Here is a 24,116-nt window from a genome sequence, read left to right on the forward strand (position 1 = left end):
AGAAAGCCAGGCACACACTGAATATTCCAGGAAAGTCAAGAGCCAGGAAATAAAAAAAGAAACTGTCGGTGACCTTTGGTCACTTACCCAACAAGCACAGGTAACGAGATCCCTACTCTAGTTCCTTAATGGACAGGCCCTTTTCCACACATCTGAAGATATAGACACTTCCAATCCCAAAGAGACTTGCGAGGAATAGAGCAGCTGTTGGAGATAATGCACCATGAATGACCGACTGTTCCTCTGCCTATTTAATCTACTAACATGAGCAGTGTCCTAACGGTGCCAGTAGCGAGAGCCTCTTCAGAGCAGGGTCCTACCAATGACAACTGGAAGTCACCTCCAAAAGGGATGCTGCAGCATGTCCAGACCACCCCTATGATTTCAGATGATGATGATGATCATGATGATGATGGGGGGAGGGAGTTGGAGGAAATGGGTGAGGTGGGGTGGGGAAGGAAAGGCAGATAAAAGGGAAGCTTAAGGATTCATACACTTACCCCGAAGTGGATAATGTTGTCTGTGTAGGCTCAGGTCTGAGAATCTCCTCCCCAGCCCTCCTCGGAGAGGGAATTTGTCCAAAAACATCCATACTGTCCCCGGGAAGGGAGGGGCACTGAGAGGAGGGGTAGCCAGTGGCCAAAGAGGTGAAGGCCATGGCAGGTCGGTAGCTGGGACTTTCTCCCCTGCTGCTTTGAGCCGGGGAGCCGGTCGACGGGGTGGACTTGCGGGAGAAGCTGACTGCCGCGGGGGGCTGCAGGGTGATCTCCGAAATCTCCGCTTGCTGGATGAGACCCGGTCGCGGTCTGGCACGTGCAGTCAGCTCGGGGGAGCTGTTGCGGGAGCTGAGGGGGCTTTGGGTCAGAGGGGAAAGCCTCGAAGGTTGTAGCACCACCTGATGTAAACTGGGCTCAGCCCTCCTGACTTGCCGAGGGCTAGGCCGAGGTCTGGGTTGGGGCTCATACCACCTGGTGTCCAGGCCAAATGTGCTTGTGCCACTGTGGCTGACTGACTCGGATGGTTCATGGTAAGGCAACACGGGTATGCCCATACCTTGACTGGTATGTCTTAGCTGCCCTTGACTCGCCATAGGTTGCATAGGTTTGTCCTGCCATTTGGTAGTGGTGGGCACAGAGGGTTGGCTTCTGCCAGGTGGCTTGCCAGTCCAACTCTTTGGTGCCTCCAGGGGCAGAATGCCAGGGTAGGATGCAGGGACTTGGAGGGAGGAAGGGGGCAGGCCCCTAGGAAGACAGGCCGTCAGCTGCACACACTCTGCCACCTCGCACTGGTGGAGCTGTTGAGGGAATATCATGGGAGAGGCCTCCAGGCTGCTGAAAGGGAACTCAGCCCTGCCCCATGGCTCAGGAGACCGGCCCCCTGTTGGCGTCTGAGTCAGGGGCAACGTGCTGTTGGAAGCATTTTCTCCGTTCTCCTCAGGGATGGTGGGGTGTCCAAAGGGCCCCTCAGGGTGCAGAGGAGGGGAGGACATGACAGAGCTGAGAGGGCTGACCTCTGGCATGTAGAAGGGCGGAGGGTCCATCTCCCCAGGACTGCTGCTGCTGAGGTAACCGTAAAATTGGCTGTGGTGGAAAGGCCTCGGGGCTGGCGGTCTGGCCTGACCAGTGGCCTGAAGGTGGCTCTCCAGAGCACCTGTGCCCTCCAAGCCCCTGTGGAATCTGGGGCTGTACGCTGGTGGCTGAAGGTAAGATTCCTGGCTGGAAGAGAGAGGGGTCAGCTGAGATTTGAGGGCTGCCACAGATGAGGGCACAATGGGGTCGTCATTCTCTTCGTCTGACTGGCGAAACTCAGGGTACATGTCTGTCTCCTCCACAAAGGGAAAGCCCTCTATCCGGCGAGTCTTGAGTGAGGGCTCCATCTCTGAGGGGTCCATGACAAAGCGGCCATCAGGCCCACGGCTGATGAGCTCAATGGGGGTAGTAGCCTCGGCTTCAGCCTCAGCCTTGGAGACACTGTACTTCTTGCTGCTAATGGCTCTCTTGGTCTTCTTGTAAAGGGACAACTCCTTCTCCTTGCTGGGGCTCAGCATACGCTTGCCCTGCTGGCCTTGGTCATCAGAGGACTCCGAGGGGGGACGGAGTGTGCGGATGCTCTCAGGACTCACTTTACCGGAAGACAACCTGGACCACAGGGGAGAGAAACCAAAAAAAGGGGGTGGTGGTCATGGGGAAAGGAGAAAATCTGGGGCTTGCGCAGGAGGATCACAGGCCAGTTGGGCACAAAAAGAAAAAGCCTTAATTGTTCCCAGAAAAGGGAGGCCTGGAAGAATTTAGTGTGGGCATTCTTATGATGGCAGATGCTCACGTGGTTCTAACATAGGCCCAGCAGTGTGCTGGGCAGAGGCATGTGTAAGAAGACTAAAAACAGGTGGCCACTACTTCTCTCCTCCCCACCCCCACCCCCCGACTCTGCCAAACAAACAGAGAAATGTTTCATCTTCTCTCATCCCCCTCTCAAGCAGGCTATTTCTTGCAATTAGCTCCACAGACCCATAAGACTGAATGAAAACAGGTCCAGAGCTTAGCTTTGGCTAAGTACCAAGGGTTTGTATGTTCATTTTTTTCTGAGCCTCTTGCAAAACTAGGCTGGGAAACTTCTCAGTAAGATGTTCTCCCTTGTGTGATTTCATTTCTAGTGCTTCATATTGCAGTTGAGGAAGAACAGCACAAGAACATACCTCTTCTGGAATTTGGCAACTTCTGATACCAGCTCACAAAATGAGAAGAAAAAATACTTATGATTTTCCCCCAACCCTGGAGTGTAAGGATTAAGGCTTGAAAAGGGAAGAAAGAGGCAGCTTCTCAGAAAAGTTTACCACCACCCCTCCCCACCCCCACCACACATGCACAGAGAAGTCTTGGGACAAACAGGATTAGACACACAGATTCAGCAGATCCAATTGAGATAATGGAGGCAAGGAAATTGAAAAGTGTGGTCTTCTCAGTGAAATGGAAGAGCCCACAGGAGGGAGGCGGGGCAGAGGACACCAGCAGAACAAGATAAAAAATACCAAGTGTCAGGGTCAGCACAGGTCTCTTGCATGATGCTCCTGAAGCTACCACATGAGGATCAGAGGCCAGACTATTACACTCACACCAAAGATACCCCCTGTCTCTATCTACCCTTGCTGGCTGATGCACTGCTGATGGTCTCTGGAAGGAGTTGAGAGCAGTGGAACACAGTGATCCAGGGTCTTTAATGGAGTGTGGGGAGGAAGATAAAATGGGGGAATCTTCAAGTCAAAAAGAGTTGCTCGTAGAACTCTAAATTTCCCAGTTAAAAAACAAAGGTGAAATATTCTTAGATATAGTGAAACTTGTTGTAAGGATCCACCACTTCTTTTAAGCAGCCACTGAAAAATTGCCAGTATAAGGCTAACAGCTCATTGAACTGCATTAGTAGGAGCATTGCCAGCAGATGGAAGGAAGTGATTATTCCCCTCTATTCGGCACTGGCGAGGCCACACCTGGAGTACTGCATCCACTTTTGGGCTCCCCACTACAGAAGGGACGTGGACAAATTGGAGAGAGTCCAGAGGAGGGCAACAAAAATGATCGGGAGGCTGGGGCACATGACTTACAAGGAGAGGCTGAGGGAACAGGGTTTGTTTAGTCTGCAGGAGACAAGTGAGGGGGGATTTGACAGCAGCCTTCAACTACCTGACGGGGGGTTCCAAAGAGGATGGAGCTCGGCTGTTCTCAGTGGTGGCAGATGACAGAACAAGGAGCAATGGTCTCAAGTTGCAGTGGGGGAGGTATACGTTGGATATTAGGAAAAACTATTTCACTTGGAGGGTGGTGAAGCACTGGAACAGGTTACCTAGGGTAGTGGTGGAATCTCTATCCTTGGAGGGTGTTTTGTTTTTTTTTTTAATAGACTCAGCCCGACAAAGCCCTGGCTGGGATGATTTAGTTGGAGTTGGTCCTACTTTGAGCAGGGGGTTGGACTAGAGGACCTCCTGAAGTCTCTTCCAACCCTAATCTTTTATGATTCTAAGAATTCCACCTCAAAATAAAAAGTCCAGCACTACTCCCTTGGGAAATCTCATGATAGGCTTCATTTTTAACTCCTTCCTCTGCTTCTGCTCTGAAGCCAGGCAGTCTCTTGCAGCCTATTCTGTTCCAAAGACTTAAGGAACACCAAAAGCACCAGACACCAGGATCAGCAGATTTGAGACACTCAACATCAGATATTTTCATTTCCTGCGAGCAACATCCCTACAAAGAAGTGTCTCCAAAACTACCAGACAAAACACAGCCTGAGTGGCACCTCTAAGGCGGAGATACTTACGGAGACTCCAGACTCTTCCTGCAGTGGGTTATCGAGAGAGGAGGGTCTGGAAAAGAATAAAAGGGGGAGTGAAGAGAAAACACTAAAGAGGCGCAACTAGGCAGAAAGAGGAAACAAAAATCTTACAATCAACAGCAAGAAAAAAAAAAAAAGACACTCGCCAAAGGGAAAATTTTGGTTGTTCTAGTGCTTTAATAGTCGCAGACAACAAACTCCTCCAGATAGTTTCCTATCCATTCTGTTTTCACCAAATCATACACACTAGAGATAAAACAAACAAACAAACAAAAAGAAGTGTTCACCCTCCGCATCCCCAGCCCATGTAAATTTCCCTGTGGGGCACCACTGTCCCAGTTTATATAATTTAAGTGATGAGGCTTCCACCACTTCCTTTGGGTGATTCTCTATAGTAGAGGTGGCCAAACTTACTGACCCTTGGAGCTGGATACAATAAATCTTCAGACATTTGAGAGCCGCAAAACACTCAACCTGCCCCATGGGGTGGCACCTGCTGGGGAGGCGCACCTGGCTGAAGCCCTGAGCCCTGACACCCCTCCCACCCCATGGGGGCTAAAGCCCCGAGACCCCCTGCCCCTCCCTCTCCCCTGCAGGGCATAAGTCCCAAGCTTTCTTCCCCAGTCTGGTCGGCGGAGAATGTGGGGGGAGCACGGCAAGCTACACTTTAACTGTAAAAGAGCCATGACTTGGCCACTCCTGCTCTATAATCTAAAATGCAACAGTTCTCACACTATATGATCCATGAAACACCAGTGATATGAGCAGCCGTTCTTGGTGGCCCTCAAAAGGAAGTGACTTGAGAACCAAGCACTGGAGGGCTCTGGGAAAGGAAGAGTCTGCAAGGAGGTTCTCTCCCCAAGAATGAAAAATCCCCAAACCTAAAACTCACTGGCCTAACAGATATCACCATTAGGAAGGTCCCCCTGCCATGTCAGCCTGGGAACCTGTCTCAATTTCATCTTCATCCCCACCCTGCCTCTACCATTTCTGATCATAAGATGTTTCAGACCACAGCAGAGGCTCCAGTATAGCCAGAATGCATCTCTTCCCTCATGCTGCTCTAGCACACAAGCACTTTCTTCTTCTCCTCTTGCAACGGTGAGATATTGGGGTTCTCTCAAAGCGAGCCTCTAGACCTCAGCACACATATCTGGCACTTGTCAATTATTTAACCCATCTGCTCCGATCAGAGGTGAGAAATAGGTGGGAAAGGAAGGGCCAGGATCCAAACAGTCACAGCTGAAGGATAAAGTAAGGGCCAGCTTCACCTGAAGATGCTCGAGAGAGACCGACAGGGAAGATGACCACAAAATGCCACAGAGGGAAAATATAAAGCAGGGCTCACCTTTCTTGCGCTTGAGCTTGCGTTTGCGTTGTTTGTTGACAAAGCAGGCAGTTAGTGTGCTGAAGAGGATGGCAGCAGCCAGAAAGCAGATGGTGGCAACAATGCCCGCCAGCACAGGTCGGGCCAAACCATCCTCTGTCAAGTCAGGTGGGGGGAATATGTCTGCAGAAAAACGGGAATCCTCTGAGTTATAAAAGAAACTGTTCTCCACAACCAAGGGCCTCACCACTGTTTGGAAAGTGAGGTTTGCACAGGGCATGTAAACGAGGTGCAGAATTGGACAGTTCAGGGGACTGGTGTTCAGGTTCAGAGCCTTTCCCAACTAGGTTACTGGTTTAAATCAAGCCCAGAGTGGTAGTGAGTAAACATTTTGTTACTCTCAGATGCCTGGGAGGTGGCCTATGAGATGGGTCTCAGCCCAGAGCCTAAAAGTAACAAAGACATATCCACATCACAAAAGAGCATCATCTACTTAACTGGAGAGCAGCTATAGCATTGGCAGTAGTACTGGAAGCTTTGCAGGGATCGCCTCTAGGAGTGAAAGGGGAATTCAGTCCCTGTGTCCCCGTTCAGTCCTTTGTCTTTCTGAGGAGACTACCAACAAGGAGACCAAATGTGATGGTAGTTCCCGCCCCACCCCCTGTTCTCATATCATGCACATCACTATGGTGTGCAAGTGCCCCAGAATTAATGTGCACACCTGCCTATTGGATATGCACTGAGACCCACACTATCAGTACTCACAGGCCACTAAACAGTTATCCAACAACGTTCAGCGTTTGCTGATTTGGCAGGATTGGAATCAGCAAACTTAACATTAGCTTATTTATAAGTGTGTGTACATAATTACTGGGAAGAGATTTTACATGATTTATGCTAACTACTTGATCTATCCACTTAGTTGTTCATATCAGTGTTTGTAAGACTGTCACTAGCACCAGCTTGTAGACCTTTTGGGGCTGAGACAGTAGTAATTGACATTGTGTAATTACATCTGGCCATAAGCCGAGGTCAGCTACACACACCAGAGCTAGCAAATTCAGGCAGACAAACTACAAAAGAGGAATCTAATGTTAAAAAAATCCAAAGTCAAATATGCAACTTGCATCCAGCAAAGTGCCTCTGCATAACACCACTTGAGGGCAGTGCTAGCCTGGATTTGTCCTGTACCCAGCACAATTGAGATGTCATTGGTCTCATATCATGAGCCGGTGTAATTTAGGTTCCCGTAATTCTTATTTCCATCTCTCCTTTCCTGGATTATATTTCCTTCCTTCACAACTTGCTATTTTTTATATGGTAGGTTCTCCTGTAGACCATGAAATATTCCTCTGTGCTGTGGTGTATGCAGGGCTGCATTGTGCTTTCTTGTGCTGCTGTGCGTTGCAGTCCCTTTTATGGAGCTACAACATTTTTGTTTTTACTCCCTGGTGCAGTATCACACTGCCATGTATGCAGCTTTCTTTTTCATGTCAATGATGCATATTTCCTGGGTTGGAGCACTGTTCTCAGTGCATGTAGCAGAACGGTGTTGTACTGGGACTTCCTGGTTTGGACTGTGCTGTTATTTGGTACCATATTGTGCTCTGTTACAGTATATAACACCATGTTTTGCATGGAAGTTGCAGAATACTCCATATCTTGTGATGTCAGAGGGCCCTCAATTCCCAAAGTATCTGGCAGGATCAGACCCTGCATCTCACCACACTGCAATATGCCTTCCCGTGTTGGGCTCTGTGCTTAAGTTGTTTGGGACTGGAAGGACACTTACCTGTACTGGAGACACCTGCAATGTTACTAGGCTCACTGATGAGGTCCTGCATGACAGCCAGAACTCGGAACTCATACCAGGTGTCCTACAGCACCAAACACAACAACATGAGCCACTAGTCCAGAAGCTTCCTTCAGCAATTTAGCACACCAAAGCAAATCAGGCACCAGGATGCCTTCTCCAGACCAAATAATGGGAATCCTCAACATTGTTCTAGAGGGACTGCCCTTCCCCTGGGCTGATAAGGGAATTTGTTCTTCAGTGGGTCTAGACTTTGGAACAACAAATTAGCCCCTACTGCGGAAATAAGTGACAGACATCCTAAAAGTATTCACCAAATGCTCTTCCAGGGCTGCAATACAGATGATGCACAATCAGTAACCCAGGACAAGGGCCAATCCATTATAAAAACCTAAGTGCACTCAGGCCACCTCTTACCTGAGACAAATCCTTGGCAAAAAAGTCATTGTCACTCCCCAAGATGGCATCGTCCAATATCTCCCACCTCTCTGCTACGCGGAACTCCATGATGTAATGGTCAATTGGAAAGCTGTGATTGGCTGGAGGAAGCCACGACAACAGGACTCCTTGCTGTGTCCGATTGGCTGTTAGGCACCTCGGTGGGGTAACCAGCACCAGTGGCTCTGGAGTTGTTACAGGGAATGCTGAAGACACATGGGACAGGGAGGGGATGGGGCAGAGAAAGTATTCCGTGAAGTCAAGAAAAAAAGTTCTACAACTGGCTACTTTCTCCTGTTCACTGCAGTGTGCACATGCTCCCTTCTCTTCTCTCATCCTTCCTCTGCAGATCCAACACCACCTGCAGCTGTGCTGGTTAGGATTTAAGCCTCAAGAGCTGTGACTCCACGAGCCTCAAGCCATACACCAACCCCCTGCAAGATTCACAAGAAAGGACCGCACAAAGGAAGAGCACTAAGACCATTTTAATACTTTTTCATAAGCACTGGCCATTGGCTGCTGTCTGAGACTGGGTAACGGACTAGAGGTACTCTGGTTTGATCCACTATGGCAGTTCCTACTGCTCTGCAACCATAGGTTTAAAGACATGCAGCTGCACAGATAGCATCAACAAGGTCTCTTCTCTGAAAGATGCCAAGAAGTCTTTATGAGAAAAGGAACAGCCACAGATACAAGGAAGCTAAGAAGAAAGAGTGATACAGTCTCAAAGTCCACTCATTCCTGGACTTTTTTGAGACCACCCACAAGAGAACCAGTGGGAATGGTGATTCCATGCTGTGACCTGGACTGAGAGAGGGTGTACATTAGAACCGGTTAGTGCCAATGAATTTTGGTTACTACCAGTTTGGGCTGCATGTGAAACAGAGACCTGGAGGTAAACGGTATTGAGGTATGGGACTCCTGAGCCAACAAGTCACCACTCAAGACAAAATTTCAACATTTATCTCAGCAATCTGGTGAATCCTGTGGTGCTTGATGACTAAGCCATGGGGCATATTGGTACTTGCCTGGGCAATGTCACTGGCACCGTTAACATGAAAGCAAGCCTACTGAATGTGACCAAAGGACCCTGCCTCATCTCACCACCCATCTCCATTCTCTTCATATCCAGGGACTCTGAGCTCCTTTATTATCCTCATGCTGTCTCAACTCACCTAGCGTGTTCACAGTGACCACCTCACTGAAGGCGCTCGTACCCAGTTTGTTCTGAGCCAAGACACTGAACTGGTAGGCGGTCTCTGGTTCCAGGGTGTCCACCAGCAACCAACTAGGACCAGTTGGTACCGGAAGAGACAGCCAGTCATGGGGTCCAAACTGTGCTCTCTTCATCCTGGCAAGAGAGAAGAAACAACTCAAGTGGAGGTGCTTTTGAGAGAAAGTGTGAATGAATGAAAAGAAAGAGGACAGACAGAGAACCAATCCCTTAAGCAATAATGGAACTACCCTGAACGAGGGGCTGGGTTTCACATACCAGCAATATGTGTGGACAAGGTGGTAAGATCGTGACGCCTACAGAAGTGAGTTACCTTGAAATTGGGTCAGAGAAGAGAGACTGGGACAAAAGACATTTGCTAGGCCAAGGGGCTCTCTACACCCAGTCAGAAAAACACTTATTTATAGTGACACTCTTGTCAGCCCTCCCTCATTACATCAGGCTCTTAACAAAAAGCCCTTACAGTCTGATGATGGCCACAAATAGCACCTTCTCTCCCTGCTCTCTGTGGGTATTCAGAGTCAAATCCTGATTACTAGTCATGACACCAGGGCATTTTGTTACTTTTTATTCCTGTTGTTGCTGCCACAGCTATGGCAAAGAGAAGTGGAGTCTAGTCTGGCTCTCACGTCATCAGCAAAATTAACCAAGTTCCCAATGCAGAGCAACTCCCCCCACCCTCAGTGCAACCCCATTGAGACATGGAGCCAAATTATGATAACCAGTACATATGAGCAAACCAGCAATCACTCCAAAGAAACCAATAGTGACACTCTGGATTTATGCTGGGGTGAAAAAGAGCAGAATTTTATGGACAATTAGCCAGATTCTCACTTAAACCAAGGCCCCTTTATGCTGCCGAAACAATGTAAAAGTTTAAAAGTGAGAGAGAATTTTATTTACATTTCTGAGCAGTGTAAATGAGCCTTAGCACAAATTAGAATCAATCCTAAGGGGTTTAAGCAGGTATTATGAGAACAGAAAGGGTCCTCGACAATCTTCAGAACTGGTGATTAAGGACATGCCAGTTTGGGGCCAGGGGAATCAGTCAAGCTGGGATCTGACACCAGGATTACAGGGCTGGCAATGGTAGTTAGTGGGAACCCTTTACTCTCCCCTGTGAAAACAAAACCAAACCCTACACCTTTTCACTTGGAAATGAGTAAAAGTGTTTGAGACAAATAAGGAACATCTGGATGCAATTTTTAGAGTTATTTTTCAGACAGAACGGCACACTTTCGGTGCTATGTCATTTAATAAGAATAGCTACACTTTAAGAACATAGAGGGCAAATTCTCTGAAGTAAATGGAGTTGGATTAGTGGAGGATTTGGGCACAGGTCTTTATGTCCCATATTTCTTTCCCTTGATCTTTTTTTACCCTCTGATGGTGGCTATCCTAGCCACCCAGAGGACAGAGATTGCAGTCACAAAGACTTCCTCTGACTCAAAACACATGGGTTTTTAAACTGTCAACATCTGACTACCATAGCCACATAACAGAAGATCCAGAAATCCAGCCAGAAGAGCAAAGAAAAGGGGCAATTTTAATGTATCTAGGGTGATGGCAAGAATGAAGAAGCTCATTCAGTTTGGGAAGATAGGGGCCTCTTGTTTCTCAGCCTGCACCTACCTCCTTCAACCACTACTGCTCTAGCTCCTCTATCCCCACAGTTCACTGGTAGCAGGCATCCTAGCATGTCTCCACAAAGGAAAGCTTCTGCCAGTGGATGGTATCATCCACAAAAAATAGGAACCTACCTGTACAGTAACTATTGTTCCTTGAGATGTACTGTGTATGTATACATTCCAGTGTGGGTGTACATACAAGCAATGCATTTGAATCAGAGGCTTTTGCCAGCCGTACCCTTACGTGGCACATGCACCCCATTCACCCCTTGCACCAAGCCCAGGGCATAAGAGGGGTGTGGTTGCTGCCTCCCTTTGTGTTTCTTCAAACCACCAGTAAGCTGAAAAACAAAGTAACAGGGAATGGGGGCGGAGGGGTTGAGGAGTATGTGCGCGCAACACATCTTGAAGAGCAACAGTTACTGTACATATGAGTAACCATTTTTTCTCCTTTGAGTGATTGTGCACATATACATTTCACGGTAGGAGACTCACCAACAATTGCTATACAGGTGGAGGGACTTCAGACTTCTCAAAGAGAAACCACAACATCGACTTGTCGAATCTGGTACCATCCCAAGAGGCTTGAGTAATAGCTTAGTGCCCAGAGAAGTGACCACGTTCTGGCTTTACAAATGCCCGCTATAGGGGTGTAACTCAAGAAGGCTGACAAAACGGAATAAGCCCTAGTGGAGTGGGCTGTTGTCTCTCCTCAAATTTCAGGAGAGACTTCTGCCAGATCATAGAGAAGCTTGATACAGTGCGAAATTCAGCGTGAAATACGCTGGGCTGTAACAGATTCTTGCTGAGGAACCTAGGCATACCTGTCTGCCGACTTCACAAAGGATGGGACAGAGACAGGTGTCTGCCAAAGGGTCTTCGTAGGTTCCAGTAAAGCTTCATTATTGGAAAGATCAACCTTTTCAGGAGTGGTAGTTTGCAAAACATCTAACAGCGTGTGAGGATTGTCTTGCACAAGCTCTGCTTGTATTACCAAAGACATGGCCACTCTCCTAACTAGATCTCGAAAAACTAACATCCTCAGGAGAAGGTGATGCTGACTTTGGAGATACTGCCTCATCTAGAGAACAGGAAGAGATATAGGTAGGGAACAGCTAAACGCTCCTTCTCGGTCTCCTCTTCGTCTATGGGTTCCAGTAAAGAGAGGTTGTAGGCTTAGAGAAGCGTCAACCCTAGGCACTATAGGAATAGGAGAAAGTGACTTTCTTCTGGATTGAATAACCAACAAGGTGTCTAGATATTTTAAGAGCAGGCTAAAGGCCAAAAGAAGCCAGGGTAGACAGTCTAATTTGCTGTAGAATATTTTATATATATTTATTTTAGAGAGAGAATTACAATGTACACAACACATGTAAAGCCACTAGGCTAGTCATCTGGGCAAGCCTACAAAGCAGGAGATAAAATATGAGGAGAAGACAGATAATGCTGCAACAGAGGGAGAAAGGAAGAATGAAACTATGGAAGTGTCCAAGTGGAGAACAAAGTCACATGCACAAAGGAACTCATCATACACCAGAACCAAAAAGAGTGCTGCGGAGAAATCAGAGTGGATAGAAAGTCTTTCCTGTTTAACGAAACTACCTTAAAAAACTACAGCTTCCAGAATCCTGTGTCACACCAGCAGTTGGTATTGAGGCAGGGAAGAAGCTGCTGTCAAAAATGTTTGTCTCATTCAGGTCTCCCTGCGGCATTTAACGCCACTGCCTTCACACATTCCCTCCCACTGGCTCCTTATTGATGCCTGGCCCAGGCCTCTAAGCTATCCATCTCAGCAAGGCAGCTAAGTAACTGGAACGGCATGACACAGGAGGAGTGTTGGTTATAAATTCAGCACTGATCACCATCAAAGCATGGGGAAAGCTCTTCCCTTAAGATACTGCACAGACACAAGCAGCATGCTTGAGCTACCCAGCGGCTGTCCCATGGACTCTCTCCAAATGTCTCTGTGGAGCTGGACTTGCATTCACAGCACTCACTGACAACTAGAGAAGAAAGGGGGAAGGGCTGAAATGGAGTCCGGGCTACACATGGGACTAGTGTGTGATCCCCCTACTAGAGATATATTCGGAAGGTGCTGATATATTTACAAGCACTTTAAGGTCCTTGGATGAAATGCACTCTATAGGAGGGAAGGAAAGTTAATAATAAATGGTGCTTTTTTTAAAAAAAAAAATTCCATTCTCCTTTCTCAGACCCATCAGGACAGTTAATAAAAGCAGAAGTAAATGACATCTTTTTTAGAAAGAGCAGTAGCCTCAGAGTCATGGCCAATCCTCCTCTTACCCACACAGATTGTAACATCCATGACTACATGTGAGCTCCTGGCCTTTGCATTAGCCTACAAAGCCAAAGTCCCAGGCCAGGTCTCGCTCCCATGGAAGGTGCTGTTCAAACCCACATAATACTATCCTAAAGCCACACAACACACCACAAAGTCTCACTGAAACGTAGTTCCAAACATGGTGCACTTGGCAGAATGGAATTAACTTTTCAGCTCCCTGGAGCTTTATTCTGGTTTGTTCGTTGGAAGAGAAATTGCCATTTTTGACAGAGTGGGTGAAATTTATAATCAAAGCATCCCAGGACAGCCAAAAGGGTGGGATATGGAACACTGTCAACACGGGGAGCTCAGCATAACAGGAGAAAACGTTAAGTTACAAGGATGGCAGCAGCTGCCAACAAGGACAAAGCTGAGAAACAGGAGACTCCAAAGGGCTTGACCTGCAGGAAGTGTCATTTTGAGGAGGGTCATAAATACAGCAGGGAGAAGAATGTATAACCTTTGCCCGGATTTCCAGTTTGTGAAGGAGAGGAGGGCTGGCACTGATAAGTGGACACTAAGAATGAGCAGTAGCTCTGCAGCAGACAAGCCTGCTTTGGCTTTATCTCACCAATCCATCTGGCACCATATCCCACTGGGTCTCCCTGGCTGACATGAAGGGTGACCAGATGTCCCTATAAAATCGAGAAAGTCCTGATTTTCGGGTCTTTTCTTGTATAGATTCCTATTACCCCCACCCCGTCCCGATTTTTCACATTTGCTGTCTGGTCACCCTACTGACATGTCCCATGAGCAGCTCATACTCAGAAGGATGACTTTCTACAAGGAAAGTGGGCTCCACCCAGCAGTAGTTCCCACACCACACCAGACCTATGGTCCATCACCACTGTGCAGTCCTTACACAAGGTTTGGGCTAATATCCCCCCACTTACACTTTCCCCTTCCATTGTTTTTTTACTTAAGTCTCATTTTGTTTGGGATCTCAAAAGCAGATGGGGGATCCTGGCTTCTCAGGAAGTCGGCAAAGAATCAGTAAAGGAAGCTGGCAGCAAACAGCAGCAGCTGACATCCTCCTACAAGGTGAGACGTGTTTCAAAAGGAAGGAGGTTTAATCATTCCTTCTCAAGGACATTTTAATCAGAGGCAGTTGTGTGAATTCTGCACTCTAAGCTCATTCCCTTGCTTGTTCGGATCTCTTTTCCTCCCTCGTCTCTCTCTATCCCCTTTCTTTTGTCTCCCCATGCTACTGCCCAGCCCCCACTTTTCGAGCTCTGGTACATTGCTCTGTCTCAAGCAGAGCAGAATTTATCATGGGAAGCATGCATCCAATCTCCACTCTATCAGAAGACTCCATCTGGCCACATTAAGAAAAGAAAGAATGAACAAACGAACGGGGGTGGGTGGGAGGGTGAGGGAGGGAAGAGAAGAAAACCATGGCTGAAACAGAGAAGGTCATCATCACCTTTACGTTTCAGATTTCAGTTGACAGAGATCCTGAGAAGGAACAGAAGGCGAATAAGCTCAGCATCCAAATGAGAGACTGGCCTCTGCTGCAGCCTACCACGATTCTCATGACACGGGTAGACTGCAGAAGCATCTCCACAGTCCACTCCTCATGGGGAAAAGGAAGGCTGGCTTAAAGAGCAGCACTACTAGGGGGGCAGGGGGAGGGCTACTTCATTCACAAGTTGGGAGTGTGAATCTCTGACACTTACGCATGAGTCACACCGCCATTAGCAGCCAGGTGCATGAATCCTGGTGCTACCATGCAGGTCCTTCTACGCCAGGAAGCTGTAAATTGAATGCTGGCACTAATCCCTTTACTGTGGGCCTCCTTGTGCTGGGATGCTGGATGTGTGAATCTTGGCACTACTGCTTAACGTGTCAATCCAGAAATACTCAAAAGCTATCAGAATTTGGTGTTTACTCTGGACAGGTGTTAAGCAGCTTTTTAAATCTAGCAACCATCAACTGTTATGGCCAATTATTATTGTAAAACAGAACACTACTGACAATTCAGGTAGAAAATCAGAGTCCCTTTTGTTGCATCATTTGTTTCCATTAAGCAACTGTCTTCTCCCTTAGAGGTCTTCGATCCTTCGCAGAGCCAGTGGGAGCAGGAAATGGCCTTCACTCTTTGTGTCTCTCCATAGGCAGAAGTGCTTTTAATCTCAGAATGTAGGGTCCGATCCTGCTCCATTGAGGCCAGCTGGAATTCCATCTTTGACTTCAATGGGAACAGGATCGTATGTTGTGGATGTGCCAGTGGGAGTAGGATGCAGCCCCCTTTCATACAGCTGTGGTGGCTCAGCAGGGCTAAGAGGACTAAAAATGTAACGAAAATCCACTTGCTTCACTCAAGTCGGCAAATAGGAGACATATTCTGTGCATGTCCTCAGTGGTATTATTAAAAAGCTGGGAATGGGTGACAAGGGATGGATCACTTGATGATTACCTGTTCTGTTCATCCCCTCTGGGTCACCTGGCATTGGCCACTGTCAGAAAACAAGACACTGGGCTAGATGGACCTTTGGTCTGACCCCGTCTGGCCATTCTTTTTTTCCAGGACTCTGAATACCCGCAGGCAATTGTGGAATGAAGAGGTGGCCTTTTGATGTAGTCACTTACTTGAGAGTATACTTTAAAGACTCTATATTTTCTCTCAGTGATTTGGCTGTTAAGCATTCAAAACAGGATTTTCAGTACATCTTTAACAAGGTGCAGGTGAGAATAACATGAAACACGCAGGTGGGAATTAATGTAAAGATGTATTTCCCCTCTAATATAAGCAGAGTACGTTTTCAGGGCTGACAGAAGGACCAATGAATGGCGGACCTAGAGCCTTCTACAACAGAAACACATGCAAGGGCAAGAGGGTTGACAACTGTATGTGTCAAGACTTGTACACCTGTCTCAGATCCATTGGCAGCAGTGATAGGAAGAGGGGAGAAAAAAAAAAAAAAAGAGTGTCCACCAGGATGAACCCTCAACTAAGCAGCAGCAGAGCATTCAGCAAAAAATTACCAGAACCCTCCACCCCCACTAGGTCCCCACACTTCAATTGTTCTGGGTCACCAGGGCTCCACAGAGCACGTATGTCTCAGAGGATGTAAATGGGTGTAGCCCCCATTCAAAACAAAGGAGCTACACAAATTTACACTGGCTCGGAATCTGACTCCATGCTTTTCACAGCCACCCTGGCCATGGGAAGCTCCCCTCACCCATCCTTGCTTAGAAATGGCAATGCCTACACCTGGCTCCAAGTTCTGGCTGAGGAGAAAGGAAATGAAGCAGAGAGCAAAGCATGCTGGGATGACTCACAGAGGGCCGTACCAAACTGAGAATGTCTGCTCGTATCCACCATCATAGCCAGGCTCCCAGGAGACGTTGGCAGAGGTCATGGAGACCATGACATGCACACTGCCCGGGGCATGAGGGCTTGTGCCTGAAGGTAGAGAGAAACTGAGTGTAAGAGGCAAAGCAGAGAAATACATATATGCATACGTCAGGCCAGTCACCAGACCACCCAGAAGAATGGTAGCCCTTGGACTGCAGAATTTATGGTTGTTTAAAGACACAACAGGAACCTAGAGAAATGGGAGCTTATTCTTAGAAGTGGAAGGACATTTTCCCCTGCCTCTGTGCGCTTAGAGAGGGACTTAAAAACTTTACTTTCAGGAGGCAAGAGGTGTCCCATTGGAGAATGCAGACCACTTCTGTCTGTACTGGTGGTCTGATAATGCAGAAAAGGGTCCCATTCCAAGCACCAGCTTCTCCCAGCAGAAAGCATTATTAGGAAACATCAGTAGCTGTGTGTGCCCAGCACACCTGTCACATTGAGTCTTCCCAGCAGGCAAGTCCATTAATTAGAGTAACCACAGAGGAACATACTTTAGTATCTGGGAGCTAACAGGATTAAGAAACCCTCAAGATTTAACCCAATTGTCTTCTAACCATGCCGCGGCAGGGGAGGACACACTTAGCCAGCGAGGAGGGGAGCCCTTCAATCTGCCTCAGGACGTGACCGTAATAAGAAAGGACAGAGATTTAAAAACAGCACCACTGGAGTGTGAAATTAAAGGAAAACATTGCTCTTCTTTTCACGGGAAGCGTCCCCGAATAGTGCTTATCATAGACAGAAAACATGAACCTCTCCTGACACAGAGAAGCACATCCAACAACCAATCCATTCACAAGCTGAAAGTCCAGGTAATCGACTCGCAAACAAAGGGTACGTCTATACTACATATTAATGTGTGACTGTAGCCCACCAGGGATCCTGGGTATGTGCTTGGGTTACTAACCCGCACTCAAATCCATGTTGCTGCACCTTCAGTTACGTTACCTGCAGTAGCTAGATTCAAGTCAGCACTGGTATACCTACCCACGCTACAATTACACCTTAAATTGCAGTGTCAATGCACCCAATGCCATCAGGGAGCCAGCTGCTGGAGATGCAGGGCTCAGATCAATTCAGAACACAAAGGAGGGTAGGGAAGGCTAGGAGAGGAATCCAAAGCTGGTTTTCCCCACCCTCCCTCCCCACAGTCATGGATAATGTCCTATATGGAGGGCACCTGAAGGGACTAGTGCTGTCCTTCCCTCTCTAACCTCATCCCTCCCACTCAGCAGCTTTTCCCACCCCTCAGCTGCTCCTCTGTTTCCCCCTCCATCCCCAACCTCCTTTGTTCCAGCTCAGTCCTTTCCTCCCATGATCCCTTTGCCTGCTTATCCCCTTGCATGGCCTTTGCTCTCCCACCTTCTTGACCACACCTGCTCCTTTCATTCTATTTCATCAGCCTCCACCCTTCCCTATTCCCCTTCAGTTATCCCCTCTTGCCATGCCCTCCCAAGCCCCCTATCTCTGGCCCATCAGCCTTTGGCCTTCTCCTACCTATGACTGTAAGGTGAGTGCTGGCAGTAATGCTTGTGACTACGTTGGTAGCGATGCACTCCCACTCCCCATGGTCGTCCTTGCTGAGGGATCGGAACTGCAGGCTGCCACCTGGAAGGGTGTTGTGCTTGCTTCTACTGGGCTTCCCTACCTTGAGCAAAGAACAGAGAGAGCAGAGGGGAAGAAAAAAAACAACAACTCAGAAGAGCAGTGCAAGGCAGTGGCATGAGGTAACTCTGTTAGCTAGGCTCTACGGGCGAGACCCACAGAATAACAGCCGGGAATCAAGAGGCTCCAGCACTTGGGGCTGGCTACAAAGATCAGCAGATGGCAGCACGTTTACGGATTTTAAGTTAAACATGCCAATTAAAATGGCAGGATAATTAGACATAATGCATGCAGAACAGAGCTCTGTTTACAACTTGGCTACATAAGCATAAACACACAGACATACACACACCACGGACCTCAGAGGAGATTCAACCTGGGACGTTCAGCATCCAAAGCACAAGTCTCTCTAGCACTTGAGATAAAAGAGAACTGCTTTAGCCGCAAGTAGCAGCCTATTGTTGTCTCTGGTGCCAGCCACTAGAAGAAGATATGATCACACGCACTAAGCCAGAGTTTTAATGTCAGTGAGGGTGAGTGATATGGATTTTTGATTGCTCCTGTTGACACTTTCAGAACCCTAAAATGAGTAACCACTTCGTGTCCACTGGAGCCTGCAAATGCACCATTAAGAACAAACCTGCCCCATTTTAAAAATGTGATTCTCTACCTTTTACCTGGTTCTAAGTTTCCAGACTAGAGGTCAAATTTGTCTCAGTTGCAATGGTACAACTGAGCAGAGTATATGTCTGTATACGAATGCTTTAAATAATACTCTGATTTACCCTTAGAAAGTAAATTGTAGCCACACCACAGTGTTCTTCAGTAAAGGTTCAAAAGGACATTTCACAAATAAGGCTACCAAGGCTGGAACCATTCGTGAAGAAAAGTCTAGGTGCTTTTTGTTTTGTTTTAAATGGAGATAAAAAGGTATGTAACCCAGCATCTCTCTTTTGATGGCCGAGATGCTGGGTTACATAACCAGTGACATTCACACCCATAAACTCAAGTTGTACAAATCCTAACTTGCTTCCAAGTCCTCGCTCTCCACAATGTGTGCATTGCTTTTCTGTGGATTTCTTGTGCATAGCTTTGTTGGGATTTACTGGCCTTCTTTGTAATGTTATCTTTCAACATCTGTAAAAGGGTAGATTTTGGGGGGGGGGCAGGGGGTTGGGGGGAGGACCAGGGCGATCAACCACCCCAAGTGGCTACCAATGCTGAATCCAAGGCCTTCAGTGGCTTTGCCACAGAAGCCAGGTTTGAGTTGGCAGGAGCTTTCATGAGCCTGTACTGTGTGTGAGGGCCTTTGGTTTTATGTTTTCTGGTGGAACTCAGGTAAGTCCAGACTAGTCCTGACTGAAAGCACCAGAGGATGACATACCCAGGAAAAATCAAGGCAAAAGAAACAGAAAAACACATGTGGCAGAAGGGGAGGTGTTGAAAAGCAGGAAAAATAAAAAGAGGATTAAAAGAAATGAAGGAGAAAGGAATTAAGATGGGACAGAAAGATGCAAATGTTGTAGAGCAGTGAGCAAATCACTTCAATTTCTCATTTTCTTACCCGTATCCATTGAGGTTTGCACTTGGGCTACTTTATTATCTTCTGCCTCGAACCCAGAAAAATCAAGGGTGATGCCAGCTGTGCATGGTCTTCCACTGTGAGCCAGCACACCCTTGCACTGACTGCCCCAACATGACTAAGCTAGATGTGGCTTAGTGCTTGGGAAATCCCAGCCTTGTGCATCATATATGCAAGGCTGGAGAGCTCCACAAAACAGCAGCAAACAGAAGAGCAGTAAAAGGATGAAAGGCCTGGGGAGAAGGTCCTGCAGTCAGGACAAAGACCTAAGCAGGTCCCACTGGTTTGACTGTTTTTCTATACGGAGAATGGAGACTTGAGGGAAGGGGCACACTGGGTAGCATGGGGGGGACCTGGGAAGCCCACAATGAGTGACTATATTGGACGCCGAGGAATGACTTTTGGTGCTACTGGTAAACAAGAAGCTTGTGTATTTGGGCAGAAGATCCAATCCAAAGGATGGAACTCTCCATCCCTAGCTGCCAGACTGTACAGAAGAAGGGGGAAAAAGGCTGCCCTTGAGGCCAAAATCCACCGGGATATCACAGCCGCTGTCACAGAGCCATTCCATGACTTGCCAGTTCAAGAGCCCTGAATTAAAGCAGGATATCGAGACATTATGATGCCAATGCAGGCCGCATTAAGGGGCACTCGGGGACACAACTGAGACCAAAGAAAGAATTGGAATGGAAAGAAATATTTGTGCGCCCTCCGGAGGCGTTAAAGTAACAGGCTGATTCCTCACAAAGAAGAACGCACGTGCAGGAAAATGCCCCAGGCTGCAGAATATACATTCCATGAGGAAACCAAAGCAGCTGCAGGACTGCACTAAAAAAAGCCTCGTAGCTTCCACCGAGTGAGGGACACTTTCAAAAATGCAGCCACGGGGGAACCCCTGCCCTACTGTTGCCAATGCTCCATCTGCTGATGCAACCAACACAGCACAGTCCCAGTCGAGCACCCCAGGAGGGTTATTCCATCCTGCAGGTGACGACCCCAGCAGAAAGGATGGGGATCCTTCGGTGGGCGTTCCTGAAGTTGATACCAGTGTGCAGCAGCCAGAGGAAGGGCGTGGGGGCTTGCTCAGCTTTGCAGATGCTGCTGTGAAGGTTTCATGGTATTAAACACTTGTCAGGAGCTGGGTTTCCCCCACCCACTTGCGGGACAGGACAGCAGTGGTGCAGCCCGAAGCAAAGCAGCTGTACCTGCAGTTTGTTCTTACCGGGACAGAGTGTGGCTTTTCTGTCTGCAATATTCATCAAAAGCCAAAGGCACTGCAGATTTGTCTGGCAGGCCGGGTACCTTTCTCCAAGCGATGACAGGAAAGGGGTCTCCTGCAGCAGCACAAGGGATCAACAGCTCCCTCCCTGCCTCTTGTCTGTACTCCCAGCCTGGTAGCACCGTGAAATAGGGTGGGTCCTACAGTGGAGGGAAAACTCAAGTAACTGTCACCAAACACAATTGGCATGTGTACATACACAACTGCTCCTTGAAGATCTACTCACCAATCAAGTTAAGAGCTAGTGGGGCTTCATCAGGGCAGAATGATTTAAATAACCTGTTTTGGTTTTTTTTTTAATTCATTGATTTAAAATCAGGTTGGGGCTTTGCAAAACGAATTGAAAATGTGTGCTTCAGCAAATTAAGCTTACAGCAAGTTATAAATGCTGGGAAAGTTTCTAGAGGAACATTCTGCTGGGTATCATCTCTGAGTTGTACATAACTAAATTGTACATAAATAAAAATATTGGACATTAAGGCCCTGAACTTGCAAACACGTAAGCAGCTATGTAACTAATTTTTTCTTTACGTTGAAAGCTTTAACAGGTTTACAAATCATTGCCAGTTAAACATCAAAATAAAATGTTAACTATTACAACACTGAGCTTGTCTTTTTGTTTAAAAAAAAAAAAAAAAAAAGATTATGCGGAACTTTACTCCCAAGAACAGTCTCGTGGACTTCATTGGGAATACTAACGTGCTTCAAATTAAGCACGTGCCTAAGTGTTTGCAGCACTGAGGGCTAAAATTGTATTTTTTTTATAAAATCTTAAAATGGTAAAAATCTTTGCTTCGATTGTGACTTATTTGGACTCACTGTCTTAGCAAAGTTCTTGTGATTTTAAAAAACCCACAAACCAAAATTTTCAAAAATAGGAGCCTAAGCCCATATTTATGCACCTAATGTGGGGTTTTCAAAAACATCTAAGTGACTTAGGAGCACAAGTCCCACTGACTTTAAACTATAAACCCTGATGGAGACGTATAACCCATTTCAATCACTGAAGCTTTCTTAACTTGCAAAAGTTCAATATATAGGAAGGTAGTGCTGGTCACAAATCTAGCACAGGCTATTTGCTAATCAATTTTGTGTTTGAGCTTGTGTTTTTCACACAGTGCAACCATTACTGAGGAGACATGCTTATTTTTTTTCAGCACACATGAGCACTTGAAGTATGAAACTTTGTAGAAAAAAAGTCTATGTAAAAATCTGAAACTCTACTAATTATTCGAAAGCTAGCTAAAGTACAAACCATCCACTGCAGCAACTAAAGACTATACAATGGAAAGAACTAGTGACATGTAATTTTTTAAAAAATAATTTCAATATAAAAACTTCATTCTTAAAAAAAATATATGATTTTTATCCATCCTGCTTGTTATAAAAACACATGCATGTGCATCAATCCCCAACACCACTCCAGAGAACTCTTCTTTGGCATGATAATTCCATCATTTAAGAAACTACCAAAAGTTTTCTGATTGCAAGGAATCGAACAGGTATGTTACCTTCAGTACCAGTCGGGCAGGGGGGGACTGGCCCATCGTACCCAGGGCATTATAAGGCACACAGGTATAAGTGCCGAGAGCTTCCTCTGTTACCTCCTCTATTCGGATTGACCCATCTTCCAGCAGGTTCCAGCCAGAATACTGCAAGGCCAAGAGATATGGAATTACCATGAGGCCAATAAAGTTATTGCTATCCATGATCCCCAAACATCCCCTGAATGTTGCCTGCAATGCTTCTGCAAGCTGTCCAAATCTTATTACAAATAAATGTGAGAATGGATTAATGAGTCCCTGTAATTTCTTGCAACACCTTCAAATACAGCAGAGCTGCTAATGATAGCTCTGTATCAAATGGGATCCCCTCTGCAGATCAGTAAAATGAGACTTTCATGGTCAGGAGTTCAAACCTCTGCTCCCTGGCTGCAAAGTTTATACCACTCTAGGACTTTTTCTTTTTCAGCTCCTTGAATTTCTCTCTAGATTATGAAAAACCCACTAAGATGCCAAACAGATGATTAGGATAGTTTCTTCTGGCCCATTTGGACTAAATTAGCATAAATGGTCTCCCTTCTGGACTTAATCTGTGAATCAACCACATGTCCCCTCGTGTCTGCCACAAAGCCAGGCTACTCAAAGAGCATAAAAACCACCTTTAGAAGCCAATATACTGCAATGGAACATCCATATCATGCACTTCCTCCTGACCTTCAGCTTGAGTTTTCTTTCGCTCAATTTCAAGCCATTACTCCCAGTCCTTCCTCCTGGACCACCCTAAACAACAATTCTGCCATTTAAAGATTTGTACCAAGTCACGAAACCCACTCAAAACGTCACTTGAACAAGTTCTTTTAAACCTTCCTGAGAGAAGTCATGTTGCTGCTGCTGCTTCTCTGAAATTCTTCCAACGCTCCACACAATTCTGATTCAGCTCCTCAGCAGTGGGGAGAAACACAGAGTTTGAACTTAACATGACAACTGCTGAAACCAATTTCGTCAACAGAGCTGCAGCCACAGGCAGATGTGTTTTTTACTAAGCTAACATTTCTCCGGAACATCCCAGGCGCTTGGTGACAAGTGGCACTGAAATGGTGAATCCCATCATTTTGCTTCTGTCTATTTGCTGCGTACAGGCTATGGCCGAGATTTTGATATACACCTTCCATTATATTTAAGGTAACGTGTCTAAATCCTCTAAACTGTTTTGAAAAAAAACCTAAGGTAACATATCCAATGTGTGTAAAACACTTAAGATGTTATCTGTAACAACAGTTTTAAAGGCAAGACAGAGTGGCAATGTCACTACCTCCAGGAATTTACAATCTAAAGAGACATTTAGAATCACACACAGAACAAGGGTTACTCTCCTTGCAATTTCATAAACAAAACAAGTCTCTTCTGAACAAAGTGAGGTTTAAATACGGCTTTAAAAATATGTTCGTAATCATTTTGCGGCTACCAGCTGTGATGGCTAGTTATAATGGATCTATCTGAATGGTATAAATCTATTGCTATAGGGAAAGTCGTTGGCACAGGGCCTTGGTAATGGTGTATGGAATACTTTGCCGTGGGCACTAATTTAAATACACTACCCAGATCAGTAGTGTTCAGAAGTCATTACTATCAGCAGATGAATTGGTGGGGGTCCCAGTCCATTCTCTTTTGTATCCCCATTAGAGA

The 24,116-nt window shown here is 46.6% G+C and overlaps 1 protein-coding gene across 6 annotated transcripts in view; it reads right to left on the bottom strand.

Annotated features, from left to right (window-relative positions):
- The window catches only part of IGSF9B (immunoglobulin superfamily member 9B), a 96,554-nt gene that overhangs the window by 13,224 nt on the left and 59,214 nt on the right, over positions 1–24,116 (bottom strand). For 2 of the 6 annotated variants that reach the window (XM_030538490.1, XM_030538494.1), the window contains exons 9-18: positions 22,440–22,580; positions 20,952–21,068; positions 17,960–18,110; positions 16,387–16,510; positions 9,077–9,252; positions 7,881–8,107; positions 7,443–7,527; positions 5,672–5,833; positions 4,309–4,354; positions 501–2,138 (exon numbers count right to left, since the gene is read on the bottom strand). In XM_030538490.1, coding sequence (XP_030394350.1) covers positions 501–2,138; positions 4,309–4,354; positions 5,672–5,833; positions 7,443–7,527; positions 7,881–8,107; positions 9,077–9,252; positions 16,387–16,510; positions 17,960–18,110; positions 20,952–21,068; positions 22,440–22,580 — 2,867 coding nt within the window. Of the gene's footprint in view, positions 1–500; positions 2,139–4,308; positions 4,355–5,671; positions 5,834–7,442; positions 7,528–7,880; positions 8,108–9,076; positions 9,253–16,386; positions 16,511–17,959; positions 18,111–20,871; positions 21,069–22,439; positions 22,581–24,116 lie in introns of all 6 variants that reach the window. The other 4 variants (XM_030538495.1, XM_030538496.1, XM_030538491.1 and 1 more) reach the window with 3 other exon arrangements.

The sequence above is a fragment of the Gopherus evgoodei genome, chromosome 19 (assembly GCF_007399415.2).
Source record: "Gopherus evgoodei ecotype Sinaloan lineage chromosome 19, rGopEvg1_v1.p, whole genome shotgun sequence".
Taxonomy (NCBI): Eukaryota; Metazoa; Chordata; order Testudines; family Testudinidae; genus Gopherus; species Gopherus evgoodei.